Source organism: Homarus americanus, unplaced genomic scaffold, assembly GCF_018991925.1.
Source record: "Homarus americanus isolate GMGI-L3 unplaced genomic scaffold, GMGI_Hamer_2.0 scaffold3384, whole genome shotgun sequence".
In the NCBI taxonomy this organism is placed as follows: Eukaryota; Metazoa; Arthropoda; class Malacostraca; order Decapoda; family Nephropidae; genus Homarus; species Homarus americanus.
This window is the reverse complement of record NW_024741581.1, coordinates 350,406-369,854: the sequence shown is the minus strand read 5'-3', so window position 1 is coordinate 369,854 and position 19,449 is coordinate 350,406. Positions and strand designations below refer to the sequence as shown.

Here is a 19,449-nt window from a genome sequence, read left to right as displayed (position 1 = left end):
ACAGTACCGTACTATAAATTTAACATCGCATGAGAATTTCTCTTTAAAATCAAGTTGCTTTAGCCTTATTTTGGATGGCTTTCAATGGTTGAGCACCCAGTAATCACAAATTATATAGACTTGCTGGTAAATGCTGATCAGCAAAGTTACTTGCAATATACAAACGTGGTAGGGATATTCATAAAATTATTAAGAAACGGTGTAACTGTGATTCTAAGATCGTCCACAATTAACCCAAACACGTGAACTATTCTAGTGCCAATACTCAGTGATAAATAGGTAGTTCGAGTAATAAATACTGTAGGTACAGTAGTTGATACCATAGTACGAATAAACCAACTTTGATTTCAGTTAAGTAGATCTTGTCGTCAGCGCTGGCGATTAAAACAGTGAATTTTAATTTTAGCTGGAACAATCTTAAGCTGTTACAGGCATTCAACTATTATTTCCTGTTAAAATCAGACAGTTCAATAAGGGTTTTGTTTTTCTTCACGGTAGTGAACTGAAAACACGAGGCTGTAGACAAATTGTTGCTTCATAAAGAGAGTTATATCAACTTTTTATTATTGATGGAAGAATGTAATTACGAACATGTTACATGCTTAACTTTTTTTTTTATCTTTGCCACAGACCGGCTTGACTGCTGCTTGGGCGGACGGTCACGTCTTTGTTGCACACTTTTCTATAATATTCTCAGCAAGTAATTTTTGAAAATTAAAAAAAATTAACATTGAACATATACCATCGCTACCACACCAATATAGGGGACTGAGGCCCAATTAAAGTGGGACCCATTAGGGTTAGGGACAAGTTGGAATAGGATCCTTATGTTTTTTGTAAACAATGAAAAAAGTAAGATAAAGCTGGTTGGATGACTGAACACTGAAATGTCTATTCTTGATACTTGGAGTAGCAAGACTAATAAAGAAGACATTTGCCTTTTAGAAGCCCCATTTTGTGGATAGAGAAAATTTGATGCCTTGCATATTAACAGCTATTTGTGGGAGTACATTTCTATTCTTTATGAATTGCATGATTCAGATATACAGGTAGTTAAAAGTGTAGCTGTTTTAACAGCCTAATAATACTATGTATACCCAAACACAACAGAATGACTCATTAATGAAGGATTAGAAGATCCTATAAATGACATGCCATTTGCAAAATCTAAAATGTTTAAATAAGGTTAAAAAAACCTGTAGAAGCATGTTATGATAAGAGTAAGGCTTGGATACATCAATGATGAAGTAAAATAACAAAATTAAGGATTTGGGATTTAATGAGGAAACAAGGGTGGAGAAATGTGAAGAGATGTGGTGCCACTATCATGTGTGAGGTTGTAAAACACATCTTGCTATGAATAGAGGACAATATATTTAATTTACACACCATATAAACAAAACATTCTGAAGAGGCATAAATCATTTAAAAAGATGCAGTTTTATGGAGAGGTATATTAAAGTTTTCTATACATTAGAGAATATATTATATTTCTTGTGTGATACCACAGTGCATAATAGGGATTTTATAAGTAGATCACACATGCTCTCATGCTTTAAAAATTCATCAACATAATCTACAAACTTTGTGATAAATTAAGGAATCTTGGAAACTACAAGAAATCCAAGATTTGTCGATTTAAAATGGTATAAAGTACTTGAATCAAGACATCTCTTGAAAAATTTACACACCTGAAATTCTGAAGGTTCTTAAGTCTTCCAAAACATTATATCCTCCACACATGCTTAAATACATTTACACCCCATCATCCATTTTGTAACAACTTTACAAACTGTTTAACCACATGAAAAATTAACAATACATAGCAAAGTTATCCTTCTATAAACAACCTGTTTGACCAAAATGCTGCTCCTGATTTGAACAGGTATGAATACACACATTTACATTATGTGTGTGTAAGCAAATATTAACCATGAAATGTTGGAGACGCTACTGAATTTACTCAATTTACTTTATGCAATTATAAATCTGGCAAGTGGTGGTATAGTAAGAGTAAAACTTTCATTAATACTCCACAGGAACTTAAAAGTGTATCATTAGCACTGGACAAGTCACTAACTTTTAAGGAGTTCGAAATATAAAGCATCCCTTAAAAAATAATTTGTTTGGATATATTGATATACCGTACAGTCTATGCTAAAAATGTCGCTGCAGATGGGCCCTTTGACTATAAAATATTTACTACTAGTACATATTCAGTACAATATCACTATGCCAAAATGTTTTTTATTCTCTCTTTATTCTATCAATAAATTTTCTGCCCTTTAGCTTTCACATTTGCTGAGTGGAGTTACCATTCCAGGTGTTATTTTCATCATCGTCGTCATCATTATTTCCGAGACGATGGATATTCCCATCTCTCCGCAATCTGGCATCTCCACGTCTTCCATAAGCTCTGTTAGGAAATCATAAAATACTGTACTTGTACTGTATATGAGAACAAGGTTACCCATTTCTCACAACAAAAAATACATTGGCATATACCTTCCAGATCTTACAAACAAAAAAATACATATACAGTCGACCCTCATTAATTCAGACCCTTTTAATCCGGATTTTGGATAAATCGGACGAAATCTGAACTGTCAGTATCAAATTTCTGGTTCTGGGATTGTCCCAGTTGCAATTGGGGTTGCAATTTCAAATTCTGTGCCACTTCTAAGGAATAACAAAGTCTCTGGTGCACTCTAAGATTAAGAGAAAATGGACGACTCAGGCGTCCTCAAGTGAGAGAAAACAGATTCCTATGACGGGGCACTCAAATAAACATACACATAGCTGTATATTGCAATATTAACCCCTAAATCGGTTAATTCGGACAATCGGCTAAAACGGACACCCTTCCTCCCCTATTAGTCCGTTTTAACGAGGGTCGACTGTACTTTTCAATTGACTTCTTTTTATGTAATGATAAACCTGTAGTGGAACGTTAAATCTGCCCTAAATAGATGATCAAAATAGGAAAGCTATAAAAATAGCAGTGAACTGAGGGTGTGATAACACACTATCTGTTTGAAGCTAAGCAATAGATCATTAAAGACAAATAAACGCAAAAGTTTGTTATTGACTAACGTTGACGGTCGGTTTTGAGAGTTGGATGGGCCTTCTTCCCTGAGTCGCTTAGCTTCTGGTTCATCAGGGGAGGGTGGAGGGGTCCGAGGTTCACTGCTGCCTCTTAAGAATTGCCTGACTAATCCAAACAGGAAGGTCATGGGAGACAGTAAGATCCACAATAAATCCCAGAATCCACCACTACTTGGCACCACTCGGCCACCACCACCAGAGCTAATCTGTTGGTGAAGAATGATTACAATTTCAATGAAGTACATACAGGTTATACTTTACAAAGTATTTAATGGATGCAGTGATAATATCTCACAATACAGGAAAATGTCTTTGAGGAATGGAACACTTTTAACATATGAAAATGAAACACAAAATTGAGGAATTGGGAATTTAAATGTTGAAAGAACGGTGTAAAAGAGCATACTGTGGTAAGTGAAGGAACTGAAACAAGGCTAATATGACTTTAAAATTGGCTCCATTAAAAGCTGAATTTGAGAAACATCAATCAATAAAGTCAGCAACAGCAGGCTAACCTTATACACTGTATAGCCAAAAAATGTGAAATACATATGTATAGCAAGTATAGTGAAGGAAATAGGTCTATAATATATCAATTATCTATAGACATTCAAACATCGGATAAATAGGTTTTGATTGTACAGGTACTGTATTTTAATTTACTGTTCTCATGAGGAAAGGTTGCCAGTGGCATGTTTAGTCCCCTCATTGTTAAAAGTACAAAGCATGAAAGGATGTACTCAGAGGAAGTGAATTGGTTTTACATTGGGAAAAAGTGGACTAGTGTAAGCACAATTGAGTAAAACGTGTAGGATTATAGTGGAAGTGATCATGGTTGTGTACTCTACCCATGACTGTACTGTATTGGGTAGTTTGTGGTAAGCATGTGTGAATAAAAAAATTATGTTGGTATTTCTGTCTCTAATCACCCATTTTCTTGTAACACTTTTCTTCCTCTCGTTTCCTAATTTTGCATTTTTATCTTCTCACACTTTCATTTTTCTATAATTAAGTTTTGTAACCAAGTTATTTAACTGATCCAAATAATGTTTTATTTTCTCCAAGTCTGAGTTTTTGTCTACTGTGGTATAGGCACACTGTCACCAAACATTTAAACCATAGTATTCTAGTGCTTACTTCCATACCCTATTCTCTGTCTATTATTCTATGTGTTATAAGAGTAGCAAAGTTTTCTTTCATATATCTAACAAACAAATTCTTCAACAGTAATTATGTTAATTATTTTAAAATTCACAATATGCCATGATGCAGTAATTGGATCCATAGATTGGTCTCTTTATACCAAATATATAAAAACGTGTCAATTTATGTGCACAGAACACACATTCTTAGGCAAAAACTAATATCCTGTAATAACATCTTCCAGAAATATGTGGATATCAAGACAAGATTCTCCAGGTTTTTTCTTTCCTTAAATGCAGCAAATGCCATACAAGGTACAGTGAACCCTCAAAGAACCTGTCCGAAAATGCCTATAGTTAGTATCTTCCAGCAAATGTACTAAATGTATAAAAATGATAATGATATAAAAAACACCAAAAATTGAATACCGTATTTTACGGCATATAAGAAGTATCCCCCATTTTAGAAGAGAATATTTAGGAATTTTTTTTTATGTTTACTGTATTTTCCTCCTGTAGTCATAGTTTTCTTAAAATAATACGCTGTACAGTATATACAATACCGGAAATATGTGGAATAAATAAAAATAATACCAATAAATGTTACCCCCAAAAATCCAGTACTGTACACTGTATTGCCAAATCAGTAAATAAAAGCCAAATGAAAGTTTAACACAGTCCCTGCTTCCTCACAGCAATGGAGAGCGGCTGGGACGCCGATTCCTTTACAACACTCCCCACCCCCTACTCTCTATGCTCTCCTCCTGCTGCCTCACTTAGCCAGCTAACTTGTGTGCAAAGAAATGAATATTCCCTTTACATGTTTGCCCTTAGGACAATTATTTATTTTACCTTTTTTCACAATAAGTATGTAGCCTGGTGGTTAAGGTGACGAGTTTAACCTGGCTACAATGCAATGATTAATCACTACAGTGATAGCTACGTTAGCTGAAACAATTGGTGCAGAGCACTTCCGGAATGAGAGATTTCTGGGTAACGAGACGACTTTCTCAAATCTGAAAAAAAAATCCCTCATCCCCGGAATTTTCCTTGTTACGGAAAAATTTTCTCGGAAGTTCCAGAAATTACCCATTACAACATCTCTCAAACCCGGAAAAATATAACCCATCCCCAGAATTTTTTCTCGGAATTTCCGGAAAATGTGCCCTATTTTCATCTCTCAAACCAGGAAAAAAACTCCCCCATCTCTAGAATTTCCGGGGTATTGGGAAAATTTTCTTTTAATTTTCCAGAAAATGTGTCCCTCAAAAAATCTTTCCCAAAGCCGGAACCCCTAAATTTTGTCCAAATCTTCCAAAGTCCGGATTTACCAGGTCCGAATCTTCGAGGGTTCACTGTACAGAGGAAACTATCAACTTATTTTTAAGAATTTGAACATTGAAGAAAGAAGCAAAGTATGACTTACTGGTAAGATGACCATAATAGCTGAAGGCACCAGACCCAAATCTCTGAGTGAAGTGCTATAGTCTTCTGGTGTGAATGGTCTAGGATTGACTGTGGATCCCAGGTTGAAGCTAGAGAATGGAAGGTTCACATTCTGTTGAATATGTTGGATCACCTCTGACAGGTTTGCTTCTGCTGGGAACTGAGCTATACTTGAAGAGCCATCAGGTAAACGAAACTTCAGTCGAGATATAGTGCTGTAAGAAATAAGGAAGTGACGTTCAAGTTTAGTCATTACTTCAACCGGTAACCTAAACACACTTCATTACTAAAGAAATGTTCAAACATAGGTGAACAAAGTCAAATAAACTTCTAACACTGTACAGTTAGCACTCTATTTATTTGAGCTCAATCTAAATTATTTTTATCCAACACATCCCATACTTCAACAAGAAAAATCTAAAATAAGAGACTTATGTTCTATGTAGAGTGAGTTATGGTTCTGTACTATAATCACTTCTCTGGAGATAATGTAAGGCTTATAATAACATTTTCAGTTATACCATCAATTAGTTTTCAAACATTCACCCAATATTTGTAACAGACTAACTTATGGGATCCTGCAGAAGTGGAAGCTGAGGCAACATTTACTACAGGAGCAGGTCCTTGATTTGAAGAAGGATGTTCACCACGCAAGAGAGCTGCACGGAAATCACGTTCTTCTCTGTCTGCGACAATCTGAGCTCTATAAACAAGAGGGAGCATTAGAGAGCTGCATTTCTGGTCAATCATGTTTGCTATTCATAAGATTATGCTGGACTCCATATGTAAATTATCTGACCTGTAGTAACATTTACTGTTGACCAAAAAAGTATTATTTTTTTTTCCTGAGTGAACTCCAGGTACTGTATTGTCTTTCTCTGAGCAAAAAAGTTACATCCTTCTGCTAATTAAAGATGAGGACAGTTGGAAGAGCCTGGAAACATACAGGCAACTGGAGAAGGAAAATAGAAAGAGGTTTAAGAAATACACAAATAACTAAAGACAAGAGATCATCAAGTATTACATAATTTGCACATGAACTGAATTGGACTGAATGAAGGCATCAGATACTAAAATGCTCTCTTTTCTATTATTTCTGTAACTATACTGTATTTATTTTATCAGTATGACAAACACCTTGGAAACTAATTCACAAATATTTTCAACCATGCTCTTGACAATCTATCTTACATACTAAATCTCAAAATGAGTCGTTTTTACTTTCAAATTCTTTTATTTTTTCATATACAGTACATGTATTACATGTAAACTATATTTATTACCAAACTCTGGCGACAAAAATTAGAACAAATTTCTTACTTGACTCTTTCCCGTGCTAATTTGTCCTCTTCCTTGTCCTTCCTTCTTTCTCTTGCTGCTGCTCTTAGTTCGTCATCATCTTGTTGTTGCTTCCTCTTGGAAACATCTTGTCCCATCTTCCGTCGCTCTACCTCTTTCAGTTTTTCTTCCTGATAAATGAACGTGATAATTGTAATATAAAAAAGAATGATAATTGTTATCTTATTAGTACATTAAAAAATTGCTAATCTGACCATGTGTGTTCTCTTGATTATCTTCATCATCTAACTACTCAAAATCAGTCAATAAATTTACACTGTGGTGGTGGGTAGTCAGCAGGTAAACAAATGTCAGATGGATATTATGCACATGATTTTCAATTGTATTTTATACTGTATTTCATATAATGTACGACCATATCGTGACATATATTCATGGGATTTTTATTGATTTCTAAGTGTTTCCTTACAAAATATAGTGTTCTGGTAGGCATGGCTGTAAGAATTACATGAAATTGACTGAGGACAAATGTAAGGACAAAAACTACCAAATCAACAAAAAATCTTGAATAATGGATATCATATTAGTGAGGGTTCAAAGTACTTTTTCAAGTTAACAATCATTCCTTTCCATCAATTCTATGAAGATACTTGTTTTTAACAGTATATTGTGCAGGCAGAAATTTATATTTTTGTGTGTAAACTTTCCTTTAATACTTACTTCAGCTTTCTCTTGTTTTATTTTTGCTTGCTTCTGTGCCAATAGGAACTTTGCTCGATCAACTTTCTCAGTTAAAGGCATGTCGTCCTCTAGTCCTGCAAGTAATAATACAAATATACCATCATTTGTGGTAAATAATGGAATAGAAGCAAACATGATATTATTTATGCTTCATGGTCCAATGAAATTGTTTTTCATTTTCAGCATAATGGTAGGGCTAAACAGGTCTGGGAATTTCTCAACCCTGGATCTTGGCAAAGCCAACAACCAACAAGTGCAAATTGTGGGTTTTGTACACCTCAACAAATCTGTGTCAATGTGAAGATTATTCAGAAAGAATTGCGACTAGTATTGATGGGGTCACATAAAGAACGTGGTTTGTGTCACCTGCATCTTTCTAGTTAACTAAGTAGCCAATACCAGGGTAACTCATACAACTCAGTAATGATTACTACTGTAAAGAGTGGGTGTAGATCTTGATACACAGGCATGATGCCATCTTCCAGAATACTGTACACCGAAATAACACAAGTAACAAGCAAATGATTACTTTGGCCTAAGGAGTTTTAATGATTTTACAGGACAAAAAAGATGATATATAGGTAATAAAATTGTTAAACAAAAGATTTTTATCTAAAGGTATGTGATTATAATGCTTACCTTCAGCACTTGTACCTGGTTGGGGTTCAGGATCATCCTCTGTTTTCTTGACTGAGTCAGCCTCAACTGTGGCTTCACTTTTATCATCTCCCTCTGTTTTCTTGACTGAGTCAACCTCAACTGTGGCTTCACTTTTATCGTCTCCCTCTGTTTTCTTGACTGAGTCAACCTCAACTGTGGCTTCACTTTTATCGTCTCCCTCTGTTTTCTTGACTGAGTGAACCTCAACTGTGGCTTCACTTTTATCTTCTCCAAGGAATTCTGACTCCTCTGTGGGACAGCTTGATGAATTCGGAAGGTTTTCATTGGATTTTTCAAGGTCAGCTTGCTGCTCCTGACGGAAGTCACTGCTAGTGCTAGCCTCATCATCAGCACCAGAATTTAGTGTAGTTTCCTGGAAAGACATTTTGAATAATCTAAACTAAGAGTGGTGTTTTACTAACTTTATTTACTCGTGTGCAGACATTGTAGTTTAATTAAATGTGGTTCACTTGGTTATTCACTTACTTGTTCTCATTCATATGTTACTGGGAACCCATTTTTTTTATTATATTAGTTAGGGGGGGAAAGGAAAGAGATATATATGTGTTGTCCCTATTTGTAACTAGAGAAATCGTGGGGAAGGGAATTCACTATACACCTGTGCAACTACAGAGAAAACATTCAATCAACCTTACCACACCCAGTATGGTTGTCGCCAGCCCACACAGATGCCACCCACAGTACAACACACCCAACGCTAAACTGCCTGTGTATCTAACATTATCTATTAGCTGTAGGGATAATATTCTGAGTGTCCAATCAGAGTCTGTTTTTCAAAGATTATCAAGTTCACAATATGGGCATAGTCACGTCAGTTCTATGGGCAGAGCTATCTACGTGGCACTTGGGATAGGCAGGGATCTGGTTTCCCTCAAGGGGATAACGAACGGTGACGAATTGGGGTAATTGTCGCTTGACAGGCACGATAAATACACAGGTCCCCACAGGTTAATTTTCAAGTTTCTCTTGTAACAGTTGGCTCTCGTGGGTGTCCCTTTTATTACACTATTTACCTTGAGCCTTTATAGTTTTTCTCATGTTACAACATAATGGCTCATAAAGAAATGCTTGCAGCCTCTTTGTTTGGTTACAATGCCCATTAACACATTTCTGTACTGTACACTATTCCCTCCAGTGATGTAATCGAGACTGACCCCGAGACCATTTGCAATTTTAGCCTTTATGGATCATCTATAGATTAGACCCTCCAGCTTAACCATCCTGAAACTATCTGGAGGGGTATTATTTGGGTGATCCATAAAGGTTAAAATTGTAGTAGGAAATGCATCCACACTCATCAGGTGTCACCAAACTTGCTAGGTCTTGTTTCTTTGAAAGGAAAAAGTGGTTCCCAGAGGCCTAACAGCCTATTTTGTATCAAGAGGAATGTATAAGCTGTACTGTATATACAGTAAACCCTTGTTATTTGTGAGGGTTAGGTTCCAAGGAATGGCGTGAATAGGCAAAACCGCAAATAGCAACTAAATAGTGCACTACTGTATATCTGTACCAAACAACCGACCAGCCGCAGCACCAATCATTCCCTCCTTTAACTTGTCTAATAATTCAACTTTCTTTGTAAGGGTCATCACTGACTTCTGCCTTTAACATTTCACTCCACTAGTATCACTAGCACTGACACTGGGCAGTCTTTTAGGGGCCATTTCACACAGAAACACTAAAGTTTTGAGAGTACAACACAAGATGCTGTGTGGGGTGACTCGTTGTGATGCGGGAAAAGGCTTGCAAGCTAGCCACCTTAGCCACCATCTGCTTACCGCTAATCGCAAACCCACGAATGGGAAGGGTCTACTGTATTGTATTCTTTTTCTCTTTCATGTTTAATGCAGGGTGGATGGACACAAGAATAAATGCTCGCACATATTCTCCCATTAGTCATTATAATCTCTGAAAAAATATTAATCCTTGGACTTCGGGCTATGGTCGGCACCACCCACCACCCCATGATTGTGGATATATTTGGGAACATTTAAAAAACAAATAAAAAGAAATTATAGTATTATAATGTAGCCATGCATGATATAAACAGGAAATAAATAAATGTCCTTACCACAAGTTGGCAACACCAGGGCTAGGAAGAGTCGAGAATGTTCGTGAAGTGACGTGTGTGTGTGACGCAATAGCATGAAGCCCAAGCAGTAAGAGGTACAGGATACTTGTTTTACTATATTATTACTATTTACACTATTAACAATCATTACTACAGATCCAGTAATTGATTACAATATTATACTTGTGCTTGGGGGTTGGGGGGTAGAAATGCATGAAGTGAGTCAAGTCCAAGGGTGATATTCCTACATCACAAAAGCTGAGAAGCTACTGAGAAGAGATTGGGAGGCTCTCATGTGTTAGAGAATGAAAGATAAGTACCTAATGGCAACATAATCTAACCAAGCGCACCCTTTTTATTCAAATAGGGCCGCGAAAGATCAAAACGTCATGTAACACGACCCGGAGTTCTACAGACACGTCGTAGGACATGACCCGAAGCCTAGGGTTAAATAACTCTGGTGACATTATACTCTTGACTTAATCCTAATTTCACAGGGTCTTCCTTTCTCCACACTTTTAACACTTGCATCACTCACCCTATAAAGTCTATGGCTAGCAGTCAATAATCAAATGTTCACAGCTAGTTGCAATGAAAACACCAACTGAAATTGTCTGTCTGGAGAGTATCCTTTCATAAACATGTTAAGGCCTTCTTGTATAGGCAAGTTCTCCGAAGAAATGATTTACCAGTACTGTACTGTATTGAACAGATGCAACTATCTTGTTTGTGACTCATACATCACAAAATCAAGGTATTACGATGCATGGCTTTCAGGTTTAAAACTTTCAAAAAACATATATGTTAATTTGGCTAAATCTTGACTCACCTGTTCAAGACCTGGAACCAATTTATTCAGCTTCTGTTGCAAATTTTCTACAGTAAGTGGTCCTCCTAGCACCTCAAGTGGTATTCCTGTTTGACCACTTATAAAAAACAGGGACGGCACCAATACCAGTGGATCTGATCAACAGTTAAGGGTTTGATAAGCAACAGTAGTTCCTTACAGATTTGTTCTATCATAGATCCTACAAAATCAATTACAGAATGGAATGATTAGTATGCATTTTCCTATAGATTTCTTAACAGGAATTGTCTTCAATTTCCTAATGACAAACCATATACTGTACAATAAAAAAAAGAATATTTGAATAGATATACAAGCCTGTACCCTGTATTTTGCTTTACATTACACAGACAAGAGATCCATGAAGACTTGCAGTAATTAGTTGAAATAAGAGACATAGCAGGAACATGATACTGTAGAGAAAAATTTTTTCCCTGCCATTTAATTAACCAGAAGGCACTTGTGTCCAGAATTTTAAAGAGATCTCATTTTTCAAAAGACTCTACTTATAAATATTTATATACAAATATGCTGTACTACATTTACTACTGTTTAAAACTGTTATCATTAGAAACACAGAAATACATTAATTAAGAAAACCACTGTATTTAAAAAAATCTTCCAGTTAAGTATCTAAGGGATGTGCTCTTGTAACTGGTATCTCTTCATAACCAGCATTGCCAAAGTCCAACAAATGTCAAGTGATAAACCATTACTGTATAAATGAAAAGACAGTTGATCAATCAACATGTAGCAAGTGCATTAATTAAAATCAAATCAGGTTTACTTTACGCTATTTCCAAATTCTGCTGAATTTCTGACCCCGTGGAATGAAAATTAACAAAATACGATACAAAAATATCATGAAAAGGTGTAAGAGTGAAACGATCAAGAGGCCGAGCCTAAATATTCTGTGTAACATATGCTAATACAGTACATACACCATAAATTACAAGAATGGGACCAAGAATTACCGTAAAATAGCGACTCACGTTATAACATTCTAGGTATTTCAATACAGTGAACCCTCAAAGATTCGGACCAAATAAATCCAGATTTTGGAAAATTCGGAAAAAATTTGGAGGTTCCGATGGCTAAGAAGCCTCCCTGAGAAGCATTCCCAAAAGAGAGTAAAGATCATCTTAGACCCGTGTAATTAAGATGGCAGCGCGCAGGACACAGGTGCCCGAGGTGGGAAACATAAACAAAAATGTCAATTGTTGTTTGTGGGAATATTTTCATTCACTCTCGTAATGATACAATGTTTCTTATTATGTTATTATAGGTTAATGCATGGTTTATATAATTTGTTTATCACTGTGCCTGCCACCATTTTCAAATTAGACTACAAGATATGTAATTCTCCCATACGTATTTCGATTGTACGCCTGGCAATGGGAGCGAGTAAGGGGTGTGAGTGAATACTCGTTAAAGTGTAATCTGCTGTTGTAACTCTCCTTGCTCCCTGCCATGTTTCACTGGATTTAGTGTTAACTGATATAATAGTGCATAATAGCGATTAATCATGGCATTGTAGCCAGGTTAGATTAGTCACTGTAACCACCACGCTACTGGGTCAAGCTGTGAGGTTTTATGGTTCTTTTTCAACTCGTATTTTCGGGTCGATATAGGTAACTTTCTTCATTTATTTTGACTCACCATCCTACATACATATTGTGAAAATAGTAAAAGAAATAATTGTTCTAAGGACAAACATATAAAGAGAATATACATTTCTTTACACATGTGTTAGATGGATCAGTGAGGGAGCAGGTGGAGAGGGCAGTAGGGGGTGGGGGAGTGTTGTAAGGGAATCGGCATCCCAGCTGGTCTCCATTGCTATGATGAAGCAGGGAGTCTATGCAAATGGCAACTGTGTTAAACTTTCATTTGATGGCTTTTATTTACTGATTTGGCAATACAGTCCAGTATTTTTTGTTGTAAGTTATTTATTGGTAAAGTATTAATTTTATTTATTCCTCACATTTCCTTGTATTGTACTGTATATACATTATTTTAAGAAAACTACATCTATAGGAGGAAAATACACACAAAAGTTTTTTCCTAAATACTCCCTGCTAAATTGGGGGTGCGTCTTATATGCTGTAAAATACGGTATAGGTACTGTACTTTTGGTGCTTTTATATCATTATTTATCGTTTTTATACATTTAGTACATTCGTCGGAAGATACGGACGATTGGCTTTTAGTACGGATCTTCGATATTTTACTGTAGAAATATCAAGCGTGGGATTGCAGCTTAAAATATACACCCAAAACTTCTTGAAGTTTTTAGACACTGTTTAACAAATTATAACTCACATTAAATCTGAATATCTACTTCTTGGAGTGTAACTGTTCAGACTAAGGCAGGTGACAACAAAAAATTTAAGTGTGTCATGACAGGTGCATGAACTATTTAGGAGGAGCTGGCCAGTGCTAGCAGATGACCAGCACCTTCTACAGGGAGTTATACCACCATTTTGTATATCTTGCACTCTGAGCTGTCCTACATATTGAGGGCACTGCTTGCTCATATTTTAATGAATAAGTTTAATTTTCTATGTTTTCCCCAGAGTTTTATTACCAGGTGCCATTTTGTAAACTTGAACTAAGTTGGCATGACTCTCCCTATTGAAGGAGTTGCAGATGACGTGGCAATCCTACCATTTAGGGAGGGCTGTGAAAACAACTGATTAGTTCAGCAAGTGTTTTAAGAAACATACTTGACGAAACATTCTAAAACAAATTTAAAACTTCTCTGTAAAATGAAACAAAAAAAATTGGTGTTCTTGCACCAGAGGTCACACCCTCTCTTCTGAAGAAGCCACAGTACAAAAAACTGTGAGAGCTAAATTCTTTCAAATAAGCATTGCAAAACCTTGGAATAACCTGTCAGTGAATGTTGACAGCACCAAGTATGAGCTACTTTAACCCTTTGGCTGTGAAAGCCAGCCGAGTGATCTGTTACAAAGGCTGCGATAAGCCAGCAGGCTGCTAAGATTTTGCTGCCAATTTCTAAAATTGCAAGCCAAGTGACAAAGTCAAAGGAGTCTGTCCATGCAATAAAGAAAAATGGGAGTAATTTTGGGTCCTGTAAAGTAACAAAAGTAAAGTACAGTATCAAATTGCGATATATTGAGGGTCTACTGAATCTGAAGGCAAATTTGAATCAGGTTTACCAGACTGAGTACTGGACTGTGCAGTACTGTATATCAGGTATTTGACTTGAATACAATAACTTACTCTACGAGTATATAGCGAAAGGCAATACCAAAGATTGAAGTTTATAAAGTTTCACTTACTTTCAGCAAAATCACAATACAAAACTGAGGACACATTCAAAACACCTGAAAAGTAAGTTACAAAGTTTGTCACAGAAACTCTTAAAGTAAGTAAAAAAAGGATACAAATCTGGGAGAACTGCTTAGCACCTTCAGTCCCATTTTCTAATTGTATTGCTACAAAGTTGTCTGAGCCTAGTGAAGAAGATATGTTCTTGTGAGTTAAGGCTCCATCTGTAGTCTTTGATTCCTCTGAAGAATCTAAAATCCAAAATTTGTAGTTAATAAATTACAAGGATGAACAAGCTGCTTGTAATATTAATCAATTACTGTATATATGATGTGGATGGAACCCAAAAAAGAAATTACAAAAAGATATTAAAAGTTTTCCTCCTTATTGGAGCCAAATAGAAAAATAGAGTAAAGCAGAGTAGAGTACAGTAGAGTAGAGTACAGGTATCCCTCTCTATGAATATTCAATTATATGAACATTCTATTCTTACACCTCTTTCTCACTACCGGTATATGAAAGCTATCCTCGCTTATACAAATATGGTCCATTTACCAAATTTATATTTTATTAATTTCTTAATGAGTTAGACTGTAAATTACAGTACAGCAGTTACATATCAAATTAAATATAGTTAGGTACAGTATTAAATTACAGTACCCTTTAGTTAGGTACAGTATTAAATTACAGTACCCTTTAGTTAGGTACAGTATTAAATTACAGTACCCTTTAGTTAGGTACAGTATTAAATTACAGTACCCTTTAGGTACAGTATTAAATTACAGTACCCTTTAGTTAGGTACAGTATTAAATTACAGTACCCTTTAGTTAGGTACAGTATTAAATTACAGTACCCTTTAGTTAGGTGCTGTAGTTTTTTAACCTACAGTATTTCGTTTTTAGGTGATAGTTTTAGGGATTTTATCATTCAGGAACTGAACCCTATTTTTTCATATGCTATGTTATTCGATAGATGAATATTCACTTTATGAGTAGTTTTCGAGAAACCTATCCCATTTGTATAGCGAGGGATAACTGTATGTCTTTTACAATTATATTTCTTTGTGTATCTACTGTACTAGTATCATTCCCATCTACTACTGTGCTTGTCTCTTCATCATATCACCATTTAGCCTGCCTGCATCTCAAGCTCAAGATGACAGCATCTGCTGGTGAGAGCAATAAAGTGTATACAGTAGTAGTGTACAGTACTGTACATTTTGTTTACAGTACAGGTATTTACAATTTATTGTATGTGTACAGTAGTGTTTACATAAATAAGTGCAGTTCTGAATCTGTTTGACTGCAGTCAGATGCAGAAACATTCACCAATGCCCGGAAAAATTCCAGGGATGAAATTGTTTTTTCTCAATATCAGGATTCTCTCAAACCCAGAACCACTTTGCACTAATTATTCCAGCTACTGTGAGATTAATACTTCACTTGGCAAATGGCCCAAAGACCATATAAAAATGATCATTACACACAAAAAGAGATAAAACAATAATTCATGAAATATTTCCATGAACCTATTGTCCTTTTCTTCATTAAAATAAGGAAATTATACAGAATACAGTACAGTATATACATTATTATAATAATTTGTACACTTACCATGCACGTATACCACAAAAATGGCATTCCGAGACTTAGCAGCACCAATTGCCTCAGGAATGCTTCCTTGAAACCACTGCATTCTTTCTTGTTATTTGTACGGTATACCAATCCCTGTGTCTGAAAATAAACCTGTTTCAATGACATATGCTTGGCTAGGAATCAATCTAGTTAATTAAGTTTACTCAGTTGTGCATCTGGCTCCTTGGGGTCTTTAGCAATACCCTTGTATAGTACTGAAAGCTGAACATGCTAGGATTAATATAATTTACTATGCAACTAAAAGTGGCTTGTGGAATGCTTACATTTACTGCAAATATTGAAAGCAATCACAACAACAACTGGCCTCTAGAATTATTATTGCAAATCAAGTCTCTAAGAATGTTCACAATCTATTTGCAATGCAACTCAAGTTTTCTTAAATTTCTGCATCATCTGGTAAGTGAGAAAATAACATACAGTACAGTACTTGGGCATCTTTAATCAAGAGAGGCCTTAACATGAGTTTTGATAAAACTGTACACTGCTGAAAACACCACTTAGTAGCTTAGGTTGTATTCAGTGAAGAAACCAATTCATTCCCATAATAGAACATGCAAGCAAATAACACAAACACTTACCAAAACTATGATAAGAAAAGAGTTTATGGTACAGTACAGTACATACCCGGTACAGCATAAGCAGCACTAATTCCATTAGAGAAAGTATATATTAAGTTAATTAACCTGTATAACAAAGTCATCACAGCAAGTTTAAGTAAGGAAGAGCATCCCGCAACCGCTCTGCACCAATTATTCCGGAAAATGGGGATATCACTGTAATTACCATCTATAAAAAAAATACTTTCTGTGAAAGAAACCAGCAAACTGCATTCATATGATTAAATAAAAATGGCAGAGCAGAGCACATATCTCCTGACAGTAAATGAGTGTTCAGGATTTTTTTTAATGATACAGTATTACGACAAACATTAAACTTTTCAAAAGGTAAGAAAGCATATATTTTTCTTTAATGAAGAAAGTCCTCAAGTTGCTGGTTCAGGCCTTAGCGTGAACTTAGAGTTGCAAGACACTCAACACGGCCTTGCCACGCCTGCCATGTTTAGACTGTGGGAATGGTTCTTGTTGCAGAAAGGAATTTAATTATAAAGTATTTTATATGAATAAATTAGAAAATAACTGTAGCTAGTATTTTAAGCTAGGTTAGGTTAAGTTTAGTTGGTCAGTTTTCTTCACTTTATGAATGGCAAATTCTAGAATACAGCTAGCTGTAGTGAAAAAAAGAAGGAAGTGTTATTTAATTTAAAAGAGTAAAATAGAAAATGACTAGAACTGTACCTGTATTTTATGTTAGGGTAAAATTTTAGTTTCATTTAGATATCCAAACTAACTAACCTAACCTAACCAATTCCCGGATGAGCAAAACTTAAATAATACTTAAGTTAGTATTACAGTTCACTTTCTTAATTATAAGAATGAAAAATTATAGTATGTATCTGTATGAAAATATCTATGAAAACAAAATGGTCAACCACAGAAGTTAATAGATGCAAAAAAATTAAAGTGAAATTATGTAAAATACATATACTGTACAGGTATATCTTCATTTTTTTTATTTCTAGCGGTAAGAAAGTTTTCATGTTCTACTGAAAAACTTCAAGCTGGTGCTCAAGGTGGACCACTCTTGTTAAGTATTACCAAGTTTTGTTTGTGCAGGCATGTCTGAACAAAACTTTGAGTTGGCAGCAGTACTAGCGGAGAACTAACACTGCACATCACCCATAATTTTACAAATAATGTATTTTGAAAAACAAAATGGCACTGGCTAAAGTTTTATCCCCAACCCCACTAATACAGTATATGCGTATGTCATGATGCAGTAAATTGGAACTCAACTTTGTCAACACTGTACTTACTCTTAAACAAACATTCATTTGGTTTAATTAATTGTATAATCATCGGCAATGATGAACATGTTTCTGCACTGTTATTAAAAGGATGTATGTCTTTGACTTTTAATGGTTAAACCAGTTAGGATAAGTCACATCTGATGCAATCTATCTGTCAGCCATTTGACTGCCCCGTCATATAACTTATTATAATTTTCATTCATTACTTGGTAGATTGCGTGTTATAAACTAAATGTATTATGTTTAATCACAACGGCCAGTAAAATTAAGTTGTGTAGGAAGCATTAAGGAGAAAAGCACTTTACCTTCTATACTTGACGTGTTTCTTGTCATCACTGAGGACGGTTGTCTCTCCTAACAAACGTCAACCTAAATTTCTCTTTTTTTACTTTTACGACTTAGAAGTGTTGAGTGATATAATTCACTTTTTATAATCTTTTTATTAATTAGAGCTTATAAAATATTAATAAGTGCATTCGACATTATATATTAATGAAGATATATTTCGCTTTAAAGGTCATGATACAAATGGAAGTGAATCAAACTCTTTTGGTCTTTACTGTACTTTACTTTATCCTCGCCGCTCGGTCAGTCAGTCACGTTTCTGTCATGCACTGTTGGTAAATACTATGTCTGTATCTGTGCGACTGTTGGACAAGTACTGGTCTTTAATAAACTCACACTTGGTGCCGTTATAGCGCTCTTGGACAATCCTTACAATCCCCCAAAAGAGGTTTGACAGTTTTCATATTCTGAACTAGTGGCTTCTTTAACCTTAAACTGTGACCATGCAGGGGGGGAGGTGGGGTGCTATAATATCTCCCACTTTATTTCCCACTTCCTAACTTTATCTTCCTCCTACACCGTCTTCCATCTTCAGAGCAAAAGGCTCTCTTCTCTCCCTCTCATCATCACCAAATGTCCCTTTTCTACAGTCCTTGTTCATTATATGTGCATAATATTATTTTTTTAAAAGAACTGTTTGTTCTTTAACGTTCCCACAAAGGAAGCTGCTTCTTTTGACAATTCCCCTGTACGGGAAGATTACGGTGTCATTGGTAAGAGCGACAGGTAAGACCGTCAAGTCTGCGTCAAGGTAAAGATCATACCTTGGTCACAAAGGAACCGTTTATACGGGCGACAGTTTGTCATCACAACTAAGTATGCATGCTTTTATAATTACTGGAGTTAAATTAGCAATTTTCAGAAATACTTTTCATATTGTAACATCTAATTATGGGTTCCTTTTTTGTTCAATAACCCGTATAATATTTGGGTAACTAAACAATTTGTATAGTAC

At 35.5% G+C, this 19,449-nt stretch overlaps 1 protein-coding gene across 1 annotated transcript; it reads right to left on the bottom strand.

Moving 5' to 3' along the window:
- Positions 1-1,351: 1,351 nt before the first annotated feature.
- Positions 1,352-18,535, bottom strand: LOC121875935 (UBX domain-containing protein 4-like). Its single transcript, XM_042380688.1, has 11 exons — positions 18,455-18,535; positions 16,241-16,360; positions 14,743-14,877; positions 11,315-11,448; positions 8,373-8,766; positions 7,713-7,807; positions 7,014-7,162; positions 6,262-6,396; positions 5,674-5,908; positions 3,094-3,311; positions 1,352-2,416 (listed from the first exon to the last, which is right to left on the bottom strand). Exons 2-11 carry the CDS (start codon positions 16,320-16,322, stop codon positions 2,293-2,295), a joined length of 1,701 nt encoding a protein of 566 aa, XP_042236622.1. The 5' UTR covers positions 16,323-16,360; positions 18,455-18,535; the 3' UTR covers positions 1,352-2,292.
- Positions 18,536-19,449: the final 914 nt, after the last annotated feature.